Here is a 12,964-nt window from a genome sequence, read left to right on the forward strand (position 1 = left end):
ATAAAGCCTCTCCCACGTTTGCCTAACTGGCAACTGCTGCCTATACCAGAACTGGTGTATACAACAGCTTATTTAGGTCTATTTTGGACATTACACTTGCACACCCACAGCATGATCATACAGGCAGTTTAGAAGTGTTGCAATGTTATCTTGCAGACAATTAGCTTTTTTAGAGAGACTCCTGAAGGCAGTCATATTAAAATGTTTTCTAAAATATCTGGATGTGTGGATGGGGCCTACATCTAAAACTGGCTGCATGTACAATTCAGGCATAGCTAATCTAATTAACCACCAAATATAACTTTCAACGAAGTTCAATACGTTAAATATTTGGTTGAAATCTATACTTTCTGAATAGGTTTTAGTGTTATTTGGCAAAAGGTTGGCCAAATAATATGAACAGCCATGAATCTGTAACGATGTATGCATGACACCACATTTCAGGGTCCAGGGCAAAGTGGTGTAGTTACTTTGCAAAGGGAGACAATTGAAATGTTCTTGTTTTTCCGTCTTTTTTTTTATATTAAATATTTTTTAATATTTATTGTATCAGACCAGTGTTAGTACCCTTATCACCTAATGTGAGACATGAGGTATGTAACAATGACAATGCAAGAGACTGCAAAGGTTTAATGTAAAGAAGGAAAGAAATCTTTTAATGCTATGTCAACCACTTTGGAGGTTCTTATGCTATTGTGAAAGGTGTGTGCGTGAGTGTGTGTTTGCACAAATGTGCATATACAAACTTGCTGTATATTTATATATGATGTATGCATTTGGCAAGTGTAGGCTATTACACATCAGACATTGTATATGAAAGTAACCTATATTTGATACGTTTGTGTGGGTTCTGTGTTTAAAACATTTGTTTTCTTGCTCTGCTTTTTTAAACTTCATTTTAATTTCCTTGAGGTGTATACTGTTAACGCACAAGGCTAATGCTAGCATCTGTGAATGCTTAAAGTGGATATGTGATTGGTCATATGATCTAATAAAGGTTTATTTTTGTATGTTGTGGTCTGAATTCATTTGAGATTAAGGATATTATGAGATATTTACTGTGGTACAGAAGGGCATAACCATCAAAACAGTTTCATAACAAAAGCTGTGTTAAACATAACAGAAAAAAAATATTTATGCACACTTGTACAGTGGATGTTTCCTTAGAGAAAGTTTCCCTAACTTCTTCAATCATCACGATCCAGGCAGGCTTGTTTTAAAAACACATTCCAGATTCTGTCTTTTGAAAGAATTTGTTAAAAGAACAACATGTACCAAAGGTGCTTAAGTCAGCTGACTATAGCAGTGTATGTTTAGCCTGCCTGGGCATGTATAAAAATAATAAATACATATAAGATACACTACATGGACAAATGTATTGGGACACCTGCTCATTTGTTGTTTCTTCTGAAATCAAGAGTGTTAAAAATAATGTATCCACTATACTGTTAAAGAGCATTGTGAGGATTTGATTGCATTCAGTGAAAAGAGTGTTGCGTGTTAGCGTGTTGGATATTGGATGCTGGGCCATTTTAGACCCGACTCAAGTTCATGTATAGCATTAGGAACAGTTCCAGTAAGTTCATGTTCATATGCTCCATTTGAGTCCTATTCTAGTGGAAGTACTTCCTTAGAAGTACTGGACAAGCGGTGTCACCTATGGATGCAACTAAATGTAGCTAAATGCATCATTAGAAGGGGTGTCCACAAACATCTGTACATATAGTATATAGTACATCTGCACATCTGCACACACAAAACCTAAATAGTAATCTAACAGATTAAAAGAATTACAATTTAGATTAAAGTAAAGTACATTTAACAAATTGTGCCTATATACTGCACTGTGTTACTGTGTCCTTTAAGATTTTTACTCTTCAGAGTTACTCTTCAACCATGCCACTATCTTCTCCAGTATCATCATCAGTGTCACTGGCACATACCAGACTAGGCAGCTCCAGTGCACTGACATTTACCTGGTCACTTGATACAGCTCCAAAAACCAGGGAACGGAACTGGTGTTAAACAAAATAGAGGAAAAAGTATCTCTTGGGTTGCAAGATCCTAATTTCACATATTTTATAGCAGATTTATATTGACATGCCAAAAATCATTGGACAGCAGTATGTTAAATTATTATAAAGTGTTGCATGAGGTGATGATGTTATAGGAGTTTAAACAAGGCCTGATGCTAGGTGGGACGTTCCATTTCCGAAGTTGTGTGGACAATTGACATTCCTTGAACCACAGTGTCAGCTTATAGTTTTTGCAGAAAGTGTGCAATATTTTTTTTAACAAAAAACTACATCATTATTTAGTAGATCCTCCTTTTGCAGAAATAACAGCCTCTAAACGCTTCCTATAACTTCCAATGAGAGTCTGGCTTCTGGTTGAAGGAATTTTGGACCATTCTTCTTTACAAAACATCTTTAATTTAGTCAGGTTTGATGGTTTCTGAGCATGAACATCACAGATTTTCAATAATACTCAGGTCTGGGGACTGAGATGGCCATATCAAAACACTGTACTTGTTCCTCTGCATGAATGCCTTAGTAGATTTTAAGAAGGTCGTTGTCTTGTTCAAGTATCCAGCCTTGGCGCAGCTTCAACTTTGACTGAACCATAATGTTGAAAAATCTTTGTTTTCAGGTCATTTGAGAGTTGTTTTGAGGCTCCGATGTTGAGAAGATACAAAGGACAAAAACTTGCAATTGGCCAAATTTACACTTTCTCATTATTCGATTCATCTGTGTATATAGGTCAAGGGTCAATGAGCTTACCAAACAATAAAACGAAAAGGGTGCCTAATTGTGTTTAACTAATTATTGCACACTTTATGTAAATCCTATAAACTTCATTTAACTTCTCAAATATCACTGTGTTCATCTGCTATATGATACACTTAACTAAAATTGCTGATTTCAGCAACCAATGATTTATAAACGAAAATCTTTAAAATGATCAGGGTGCCCAAACTTTTTCATACCACTGTATATCCTGCAAGTCAGTGCAGAGGTCTTGAGCCTCCATTGGACATGGCAAAAGTAATGGGACACAATACTAATTCCTTTCTCATGACATGTGGCATGTCAGTTCAAATAAGACAATGAATTCCATCATTATTAAAATTTAATAAAAATACTTAAAGAATCTCACTGGACATAACCAACAAATTTCTAACCTTGAAAGTGGCTGGTGTTGCTGGAGAGGTCAAAGATTCAGATTCAAAGATGACATCACACAGAGAAGGTCTTGAAAGGCCTACTTCATCTCCGTGGAGCTGTAGGAGGTTTCTCATGTGGAGGTCTGGAATAAAGACTGGACTTCCCTGGCTGGAAGCCACCTGCTCTTCTGTTGGGAAGGCTGGAAGCTTGGGTGCCACGCCAGCAGCCTCTGCCTCTAAAGGACCCTCATCCATGGAGATGTCTGCTATGGAAATGTTTCCAGGGCAGACTTCGCTTCTGTTCCTAAAATATGAGACATTTACAGAACAAGACATTCGATACCCCACAAGAAAAACTTCCTTAGATTAAAAAAGAGGTTTTGTAGTGCTTAAATATCTGGTTGTGCGTAAGCATTGAACACCAAACCAGATGTGGGCTACTCCACCAGCCATGTGACTGCTTTAATAACTACAGCACTCACACGCATGTGTGAGAGAACAGAGAATGAGCAGGCCTGTGAAGGACGCATTAAGACTTGGGTGGGGGGAAGGAAACAGAGTGCAGGGATGGCAAATGCCTGACGATGAGTGCAATTTTCCCGAGGGGAAACTGTGCTATGTTAGGATTTGGCTCTATCTTAGCCTTGACAGTCAATACCTTCTCTCTACTTCTACTCTCTACTGTTTAGCACTAAGACTATAAGCTTCTGTCTCTAGACTTTACATCTACAAGGTGGAGCAGCTAGGTAGAAGTGTCTAATAGATTGGACAGTGAGTAAACCCAAGTGCAAACCTGCACAACATACACATTAATATTTATTGTTATATATTGTTTTATCTAAGAAATATATGAAATATATTTCAGCTTTAATTTGAGGTTATTTGCATACAGTACGAATTGGATGTACAAAATAGAAACTATAGCCATTTTAAAAAAAAAACGCTCCATTCAAGAGCTCACAATTGACTGGACAAACTAATAATTATTACGAATTCATTACTTGGTTGCAAATCATTTGCAGTCAATAACTGCCTGTTAAAGTCTAAAACACTTGGACATCACCAAGCACCAGCTATGCTCTGCCAGGGCTTCACTGCAGCTGCCTTCACTGTGATCAAGTGACCAGGTTAACCAATGGAACATTCCACTTCTTTGCTTTAAAAAAGATCTGGATAATGTTGCTGCACTATGCTTCAGATTATGTTCTGCCCAGTGACACACTTTCAAATGAATAATATCACTATATATGACCAAAATAATAAAGCACCATACACTTAATAATCTAATTTTAAGCAGTGTCAAGTTTTAAATAAATATGTTGAAATACATAATTAATTAATGTCTGTAATCTTACTTTATACATTCAGTTCAAAGAAAGCTTTGAGGAGAAATATATTACCAAGGACATTCTGTCAAAAATGGATGTGTGCCAAAAACACGGCCTTCTAAAGCCTGTGCAACAGGTCAGCGATGACGTGGGACCTGCTAGCGGGTGACCCAGATGTGAGTGAACTGACTGGCACACTAATACACAGTACACCACACGGAAAGCTTCAGTGACATCACTATCCAGACTGGACAGGTCACAGGGGGTGATGCGGCTTAGAAACAGCATTACCCTGTATGGGGTTGATTCTGCTTTATTCTATTTAGCAGGAAAAAGAAAGGCTACTGAAAACTCTGCCATTCAACTGCCATTTACCTTAGCCAGAGCTCATGTTTTAATGGTAAAAGTGTAGTTCATGCAAGTTCCAGCACAACTCGGCTACTCCACATAATAAGCAGAAAAGGTGCAATACAGTTCCTGCAGTCACTTACAACAAGCCTGCCAATCACTTTATTCCTAAGTATGATCACTTGAACTAAGAAACAGCTAAAATACTTCTAATATCTACACAAAAAAGTGAGAAAACAACCTTTCATTTTTTCTAAATATTTGTTGCTTACTGTAAGAAACTTGATATATAGTGAGGCGTTGCCATCAGGTCAAATGACACATACACTTTGTGAGATCAGAGGCTGGATTTTGTTCATATTCACAGACATTTTGAGACTATAAACATTATAATGAACATTTTAATGGATTAACAAAGTTAGTGCTTTATGAGTAATTTACAGACAAATTTGTTATGCTCACATTTCATGAAGGGGACCCAATGTTTCAGTCAATAGACAGTCCCTGTGTACAGGAGAATCTACAGCCTTGAAAGACAGTGACCCTGTACAGCAACACTGTAGACAGTTCAGCCAGTCGTTTGTTTCCATAAACAAATGACCACATGTGCCAATGGTTATCATCCTAATGTTATAACACACAGCACATTTGCTCTAAGTATATTTGTCATTCACAGTCAAATATTACCAGTCACCTGGGTGCTGGAGCTTCCTGAGGAATCGACTCCTGCGAAGGATTCTCGCTGTCTGGACTCGCTAGAGTGGCCAACACTACAACAGCCTCCAGCACCATACCCTCCACACTGAACGACACAGGTCTACGAAACAACATACAGCAGATCAACATAGCTGCATAACAAAAGCTGCTTTTAAATTCTGTTATACATCACAAAGGTCAATCGACCCCTACAGCAGTAATATGATTTCATGTTTTAATCCTTAAAGCATGCAAATACTTACTTGCCAGATGCACCAAAGTGAATAGACACTGGAAGACCATGGGCCTCAGCAAATGACAGCAAGCCCTAAAAATAATTGCACATTACATTACATTACATTTGGCAGATGCTTTTGTCCAAAGCGACTTACAATATTGAAGTGCAAATAATAGAAGACGTTAAGTACAAAAATAATAGAAGTTAAAAATAAAGCATCTATAGATAGGGCCTTAAGGAGGTCAGAGGGAAATAATGGGATAGAGGAGTAGAGAAGAGGAAGAAGGAGATGAGGTTAGAATTAGTTAGTTTGTTAGAGGTGTTAGGAGAGTAAGTGCTCTTTGAAGAGCTCTGTCTTCAGGAGTTTCTTAAAAATAGCGAGAGATTCTCCTGATCTGGTAGTGGAAGGTAGTTTGTTTCACTACTGGGGAACTCTGTATGAGAACAAGAACATCATTAAAGTGTTTTATCTGTGTGTTCTTTACATTCACTGTAGTTAAATGAAGGACACTATGTATTTACTAAGGACACCATGACATCCTGTCATTGGGCAATATGAGAGGGGTACTTCCAAACAGAAGGGTGGTCATGAGTGTCATGGACACAGAGTGCTATCCAACTCTGTAACTCACTGTGACAGGTTAGTGGCCTGCCAATGCAGCAGCCATCTGTCCTACTGCTTCAGCCACTGACACAAGCACAGCAGAAAGACTGCCCAGAACAGCCAACCCAAACATGTGTGACGAATGTTAACACAGGAGGGGAGGGATCCCGCACCCCCCTCTGAGCTTCTAAAATCAGGGTCAAGGGTCATAAAAGTCAGTACAGAACAAACCCTAGCTTATAATTAACCTTAAGGTGTTTTTCAGTTATATATGTCTAATCACATTGAGTGCTGAGCAGTACTGATAACATTTTTTATATTTGGTGATTTGTAATTAAGGTTGCATTAAAGTTTTTTAAACTCTATTCTCTATTTTTGCCAGTTTCAGTCCATTTCAGAATGAGCCATTTAAGGGCTCTGGAGACACTTTTATGCAATTAAGCTGTTACTGGCCACGTCACGTTTATTGCTGTGCATTTACCACATTAGTGTAAGCTTGTGAAATATTGCAAGCCAGGAACAAGCTAGTTTATGTTTAACAGCAATAAACACACAAAACTCATTATTTAAAAATACTTATATCACCCTCATCTGCTGACAAGCCACAGATCCCTCCCTCAAACAAAGTCTACAGGCTAATCCAGCAGTGCACTGCCCGAGGTTCTCAACTACCTGACTGAAATAGCGTTTCTTCAACTAATCTAGGCAGTGGCGGAAAAAGGGGGTATGCAGCCTATGCGACGCATAGGGGCACTGCACTAGAGGGGGCGCCAAATCAAAGCCCCAAATAAATTTCCCCACCGGAGAAACAGCCAATCAGCTTGCTGGTTTTGCGGAGCGTGTGGTGGGAAAGTAATGACAGGACGCTGACGATTTTAAAACGTAACCAGCCAACCACCACCAGCCCCCCCCACCCCATAGAAAACAGATGGACGTATTTATAGGGGCAGTTGAGATCCAAGTGGATATACAAAAGCACAAAAAAAGTTTGGATAATTTTTATAAGCCTTTTTGTAAAGTCATTCTGTTAAAAGAACTTTGTCTTGTTAATTTGACATAGTTAATGGTTTGCATTAATTAAACTGTTTCTTTCTGTCATGCTTCCTCTAAACAAAATTCCTGCACCATGGTGTACCATGTTACAGTATTTTGTGCTTGTACGTGCACACACCTCGAATGTTCAGACTGAAAATAAAAATAGATTTAGAAAAATGGCTAAATTACAAAACAACACTACGAGTTAATGAGTTTAATTCCTCATGGGTCGGGTTCAGGAGAACATGATAGTCACACTGGCTTCAGAACATCTGGGTACTGAGACAGAAATAAGTCACCATAAAAATGAATCTGGCTTCACTATTAGAGCTCCACACCTCTCCTACAACACAAATCCACAGCCAAACCTAAACATGAGTATTGAAATACTAGTATGAGAACATTTAGAACAGACATAACCAACATGCCCATCCATTCCAACCATTTCCAAGGAATACACTGTGATAGAAAGATACACAGTAAAACAGGGTAAAACAGTTCCCAATTCTAGGTTTTCGTTTCTAAATTTATTTCATACATATTTTTGATATTTCATCAACTTTCTGCACAGAATATAAAAAGTTACTTAAGTGACTATATGATGATTATGAATTTTAAAAACTATATCTTGGTTAAGGTTTTTACCCTCAGTTCCTTAAGACAGAAAGTAACATCTGAGTCCACCCCGACCTGGAAGTAGTCAAACTCATCAGGATGCAGAGACATCTCTGTGTTCATGCTTTTGATTAGATCTGTAAGTAAACAAGAACAAGAACTATAAAAACTGAAAAAAAAACATGCTATTACGACTTACTTTAGCCTTTAGCTATTCATAACATTCAATAAGCGATGGGCTGACAGTGCAATATTTGTTTCTGCAATATACAGTATACAATGCAATATAAAACACAGGAACTTTCACCAGATTTCATACTGGATATTATTATTATTATATGTTCAAGAAAATGAGAACAGCGCAGAGTTTACTTTTGCATCCAACAGCACAACATTGCATATTCTACAATGCTACTTGTGCAGGTGCACATTGCAAAAACAGTAGGTTATTACAACAGTCTTTTTGTGTCTGTAATTTATTTAGAAAAACAACATTAAACCAGCTACTTACTTACCATTCTCCTCTTCGTAGTAGCTCTTTAATTTAAATCTTAAAGGTGATACAGAGAGTGTGATTTCCTCTTGTGAAGTTGGGAAGTGCATCACAATGTCACTGAGAAGTCTGAGAAAGTCTTACATTAGGTTATTACAATTCACCTTAAAATACTTCAATCTCAATATCCCAACAGATCATACTGAAGCAAAATTACACTAATGCTAGAAATTATGGAAATAAAAAAGTGGATAAGATCCCAGTGAATACTATGTAAATAATTTAAAAGTTGAAAAGAACAGGCTTACTTTGGCTGTGCCTTAAGAATGTTGGGACAGAGGTGAGTTGGAAAAACAGCTTGCAGTGCCTCACACTCTTGGTACCCCAAGTTATGTGTCTTTGTTATTCCTGCCATTTACAATACAACTTATGTAAACATTAGAAAATAAAACCCTAGAATTAGATCTAGTTGTATCGATTCTATACTATAATTTACACACTTTCTATAGAACTATTTACTGTACATTACCATGGATTGTAAGATTGACTTGTACCATTTAAAAAAGAATAATCTGTACTGCCCCCTGGTGTCTGAGAGTATCAGCATACAGTTCAAGTTCAGTTCAGAAGAATATTGTACAGTATCACTGATTTATTTAAAGCTAACTTACCATGTCTGCAGTTAAACTGGAATTTCACTCTGCTGTCAGAGACGTTAATAGATATCTCACATTTGCACACACTGCGCTCGAGCGTGGCAACACTGCGGAAGATGGGCAGCACTGACTAAAGAATATAAAGGCATATTATCAACAATTTGGCAAGAAAACAAGTCACTTCTAATGTTCTGATTGGTTGTATTAAGCTAAATATTAAAAGAGAACTAAATATGATACAATAAGTATTGATTGCGCAAAACTAAAAATGACATCGTTATATTTTTCTGTTCTGCAATATTAAAAAATATAGGAAGTTTGACCAGATTTCTCCTTAATAATGTCCTTAATAATATGACACAGCACAAAACATTACACTTCCTGAGATATGACTTTCTTACACTTCAAAGGCAATGATAAAACAACATATTGTGCAGCCCTAATTTAAATGTTTGTTAAGCTAGGATCAGCTTATGATTTTAATATTTAATAGGCCACAGTAACGATAGTTTTTGATACCTTCAGGGACACTTTGCATTTGACACCTTTACTTTCTCGCCCTTGGTCTAGGTTTGCAGTATAGTGCTGAAAGAACAGTGGAGAAAAGAGGAAGCAGGCATAGGCAGACTGGGCTGAGTTCACCGACCTAACAGCCAACTGTGCAAGAACGAGGAGAACACAGTGAGCGTTAGCTTATAAACCTTGTGTGTTAGGTTATAAAACAGTCTACGGATGTTTTACTCAAAGGCATCATACGGAACACACACTTACTGGACAGTTTAATGGAAACACCTACTTTGTAGTTAAAGCTAGAGACTATAGTCCTACTACTGTTCCAACAAATGTGTATTAGACAAGGCATTCTCTAGCTCATGGGAACTTTAATTCCAGTCCCAGAGCTGGAGAACCGCTGCTCTAGCCCTTCATCAGTGGCCAGTTTGTGACCTCAGGAATGCAGATCATGGTCACACAAATTGTGCTTGACAACTACAGTTTGTAATTACACTGTAGTGTAAGTATAGTGGACCAGTGTGGTGGCTGAAGCCCATAAAGTGGCTAGTGAGCCCGTGTTGTACTCACACTGTTGAAAATTCTTTTTGAAGTTTTTTTTTTTTTGATCACCCTTTTTGATCATTTAATTAACATACTGGAAATATTGGATATGAGAATTATGAACTGTCTGCAAGTGTCTAAGCTTTTTAATAATACTGTTTTTTACAGTGGTCAGCAGTAACAGAGTAAATGTTATTCATTACTGTACTTAAAGATTTTTGTGTCTTTATTTCACTTACGTATTTTTGGTGATCTTTTACTTTAACTTCACTACATTTCAAAGACAAACAAAGTTTATCAAATGGAAACTGTTTGTCTTTAGTGTTTCATGCTTATGATAATTTTAGTAAATATGAGTGTCAGACAAATTGATGACATTCTTTTTAAAGTTTGGCTGAGCAAAAGTGACACTATTGTTTTTCACCTCAAATGCAGACATCTCTAGTCTTCCGGAAGTTGCGGGAGTCTACTGCATATCAATAAAAGCTCCCTGATGCCCGCAAGTCAGACAAAATCTCCAAGAAACTAGAATGAGTGGCCCAAGAGTGAACACAAATACAGCAGGCGACACAAACTTTTTTACCCAATCGTGTGTGAAACTGAGGGAGAGGGAGAGAAAGGCGCACCCCTCTTGTGCATATTCAAAAAGTGCATGCAAAGCAGAGAGGTTTTTGATTGGAGTGTTCTCTGTAAGTCAGTTTTAAGTGTGGGCGGGCAGTGTTTTTTTCCTCTCCTGGACTGGATGCATTCATTATGGAGTTCTACTTTTACTACAGTAATATTTTAGCTACTTTAACTCAAGTTATTTCATGAATTTTATGACCAAATGGGTTGTTAAAGCAGTTAGTTAACCTGTCCTAGTTTTTACCCCTTTCTGCAGTGGATCCAACCAAATATCTTCACCAATCCGTGACAGAGCATGAACTGCCCTTCCAAACACTGGAAAGAGACAGATGTTACTTCTTGTGAGCACATTTGCTAGCTAACTAGCTAGCTTTGGTTAAGGAAATTTAGCTCTGTAGCTAGCATTCCTGTTATAGCATCTAGTTTGTGCCTACTAGTTAATATTTATGTTTTAGTCATCTTTACCTTCAACCAATTAAATTTATGGCGTGCCTAGTAACACACACACGCTACATTATATAAACATATGTTTAAACAAAAGCAATTTAACTACCTTTCACACCATTTCCTGCAATTGTGCACCTCATTTTTGCATTAGTAGCAGTCAGTCAGTCAGCCAAAAGTTGTGCTAACTAGCTGTTAGCTTAGCAGCAGTGACTAAAAACTTGCTAACTTGGTCAGGGGTTGACTGCAAATTAGATAACTAGTTAACTTGCGTACTGCAGCCACTACAAATTAAATAATTAACAATTTAAGGTAGTAAAAAAACACAGACTTGCTCCACATCTATCTAGTAGCTAGACATCTAGCTAGTTAGCTGACCTAACTATATGGCTGCTGCCGTTGATACCTGAAGCGGGGTCGCGAGCGCACGCGACATCACCCATAGTCTGAAATGATCCGAGTATCGGTATGAATCAGTGATATTCGACTCCAAAATGAACTGTAGATGAATCAGTGATATTCAACTCTTAAACGAACTGAAGATGAATCAGTGATATTCGACTCTTAAACGAACTGTAGATGAATCAGTGATATTCGACTCCAAAATGAACTGAAGATGAATCAGTGATATTCGACTCCTATACGAACTGAAGATGAATCAGTGATATTCGACTCCTAAACGAACTGTGGATAAATCAGTGATATTCGACTCTTGAACGAACTGAAGATGAATCAGTGATATTCGACTCTTAAACGAACTGTAGATGAATCAGTGATATTCGACTCTTAAACAAACTGTAGATGAATCCGTGATATTCAACTCTAAAACGAACTGTAGATGAATCAGTGATATTCGACTCTTAAACGAACTGTAGATGAATCAGTGATATTCGACTCTTAAACGAACTGTAGATGAATCAGTGATATTTGACTCTAAAACGAATTGTAGATGAATCAGTGATATTCGACTCCAAAATGAACTGAAGATGAATCAGTGATATTCGACTCCTATACGAACTGAAGATGAATCAGTGATATTCGACTCCTAAACGAACTGTGGATAAATCAGTGATATTCGACTCTTGAACGAACTGAAGATGAATCAGTGATATTCGACTCTTAAACGAACTGTAGATGAATCAGTGATATTCGACTCTTAAACAAACTGTAGATGAATCCGTGATATTCAACTCTAAAACGAACTGTAGATGAATCAGTGATATTCGACTCTTAAACGAACTGTAGATGAATCAGTGATATTCGACTCTTAAACGAACTGTAGATGAATCTGTGATATTCGACTCTAAAACGAATTGTAGATGAATCAGTGATATTCGACTCTTAAACGAACTGTAGATGAATCAGTGATATTCAACTCCTAAGTAAAATGTAGATGAATCAGTGATATTCGACTCCTAAACGTAAATAATATGTCTGACAAACCTGGAACACATTCCTGGAGTTCTTATTTTAATACATACAATTTACCCAGTGAAGCTTTTTCTCTTAAACTGTAGGTTTGATATTGAAACTGACTGCGCATTTTGTAAAAATGTAACGCAATTTGAACTATTACATTTTATACAAATCTTATTGAGGATTTTTCTTTTACTTGCAAATATATATTTTTTGGTGTATTTGCTTCTGAGAAATCCATTGGTGATAAG

At 37.3% G+C, this 12,964-nt stretch overlaps 1 protein-coding gene across 4 annotated transcripts; it reads right to left on the reverse strand.

The window, feature by feature from the left end:
- Positions 1-628: 628 nt before the first annotated feature.
- On the reverse strand, positions 629-12,167 carry rad9b (RAD9 checkpoint clamp component B). 4 transcript variants are annotated; one of them, XM_022670419.2, is made up of 11 exons: positions 11,704-12,167; positions 11,098-11,168; positions 9,696-9,761; positions 9,192-9,306; positions 8,829-8,928; positions 8,543-8,649; positions 8,058-8,164; positions 5,799-5,863; positions 5,534-5,656; positions 3,182-3,467; positions 629-2,015 (listed from the first exon to the last, which is right to left on the reverse strand). In XM_022670419.2, the coding sequence occupies exons 1-11, from the start codon at positions 11,738-11,740 to the stop codon at positions 1,884-1,886; spliced, it is 1,209 nt and encodes a 402-aa protein (XP_022526140.2). In that variant the 5' UTR covers positions 11,741-12,167; the 3' UTR covers positions 629-1,883. The 4 variants fall into 4 exon arrangements, with proteins under 4 accessions (XP_022526140.2, XP_022526138.2, XP_022526141.2 ...); XM_022670417.2 differs by having other exon boundaries at positions 9,696-9,833; positions 11,704-12,166; XM_022670420.2 differs by having other exon boundaries at positions 11,407-12,166.
- Between the last annotated feature and the right edge of the window lie 797 nt (positions 12,168-12,964).

The sequence above is a fragment of the Astyanax mexicanus genome, chromosome 12 (assembly GCF_023375975.1).
Source record: "Astyanax mexicanus isolate ESR-SI-001 chromosome 12, AstMex3_surface, whole genome shotgun sequence".
NCBI lineage: Eukaryota > Metazoa > Chordata > Actinopteri > Characiformes > Acestrorhamphidae > Astyanax > Astyanax mexicanus.

Coding starts and splice junctions, on each gene's coding strand:
- rad9b (XM_022670417.2), bottom strand. CDS start 11,740: ATGGGTGATGTCGCGTGCGCTCGCGACCCCGCTTCAG. Junction 8,929..9,191: donor CCAGTTTAACTGCAGACATG/GTAAGTTAGCTT, acceptor TGTAAATGGCAG/GAATAACAAAGACACATAAC. Junction 5,864..8,057: donor TCTGTCTTAAGGAACTGAGG/GTAAAAACCTTA, acceptor AATTATTTTTAG/GGCTTGCTGTCATTTGCTGA.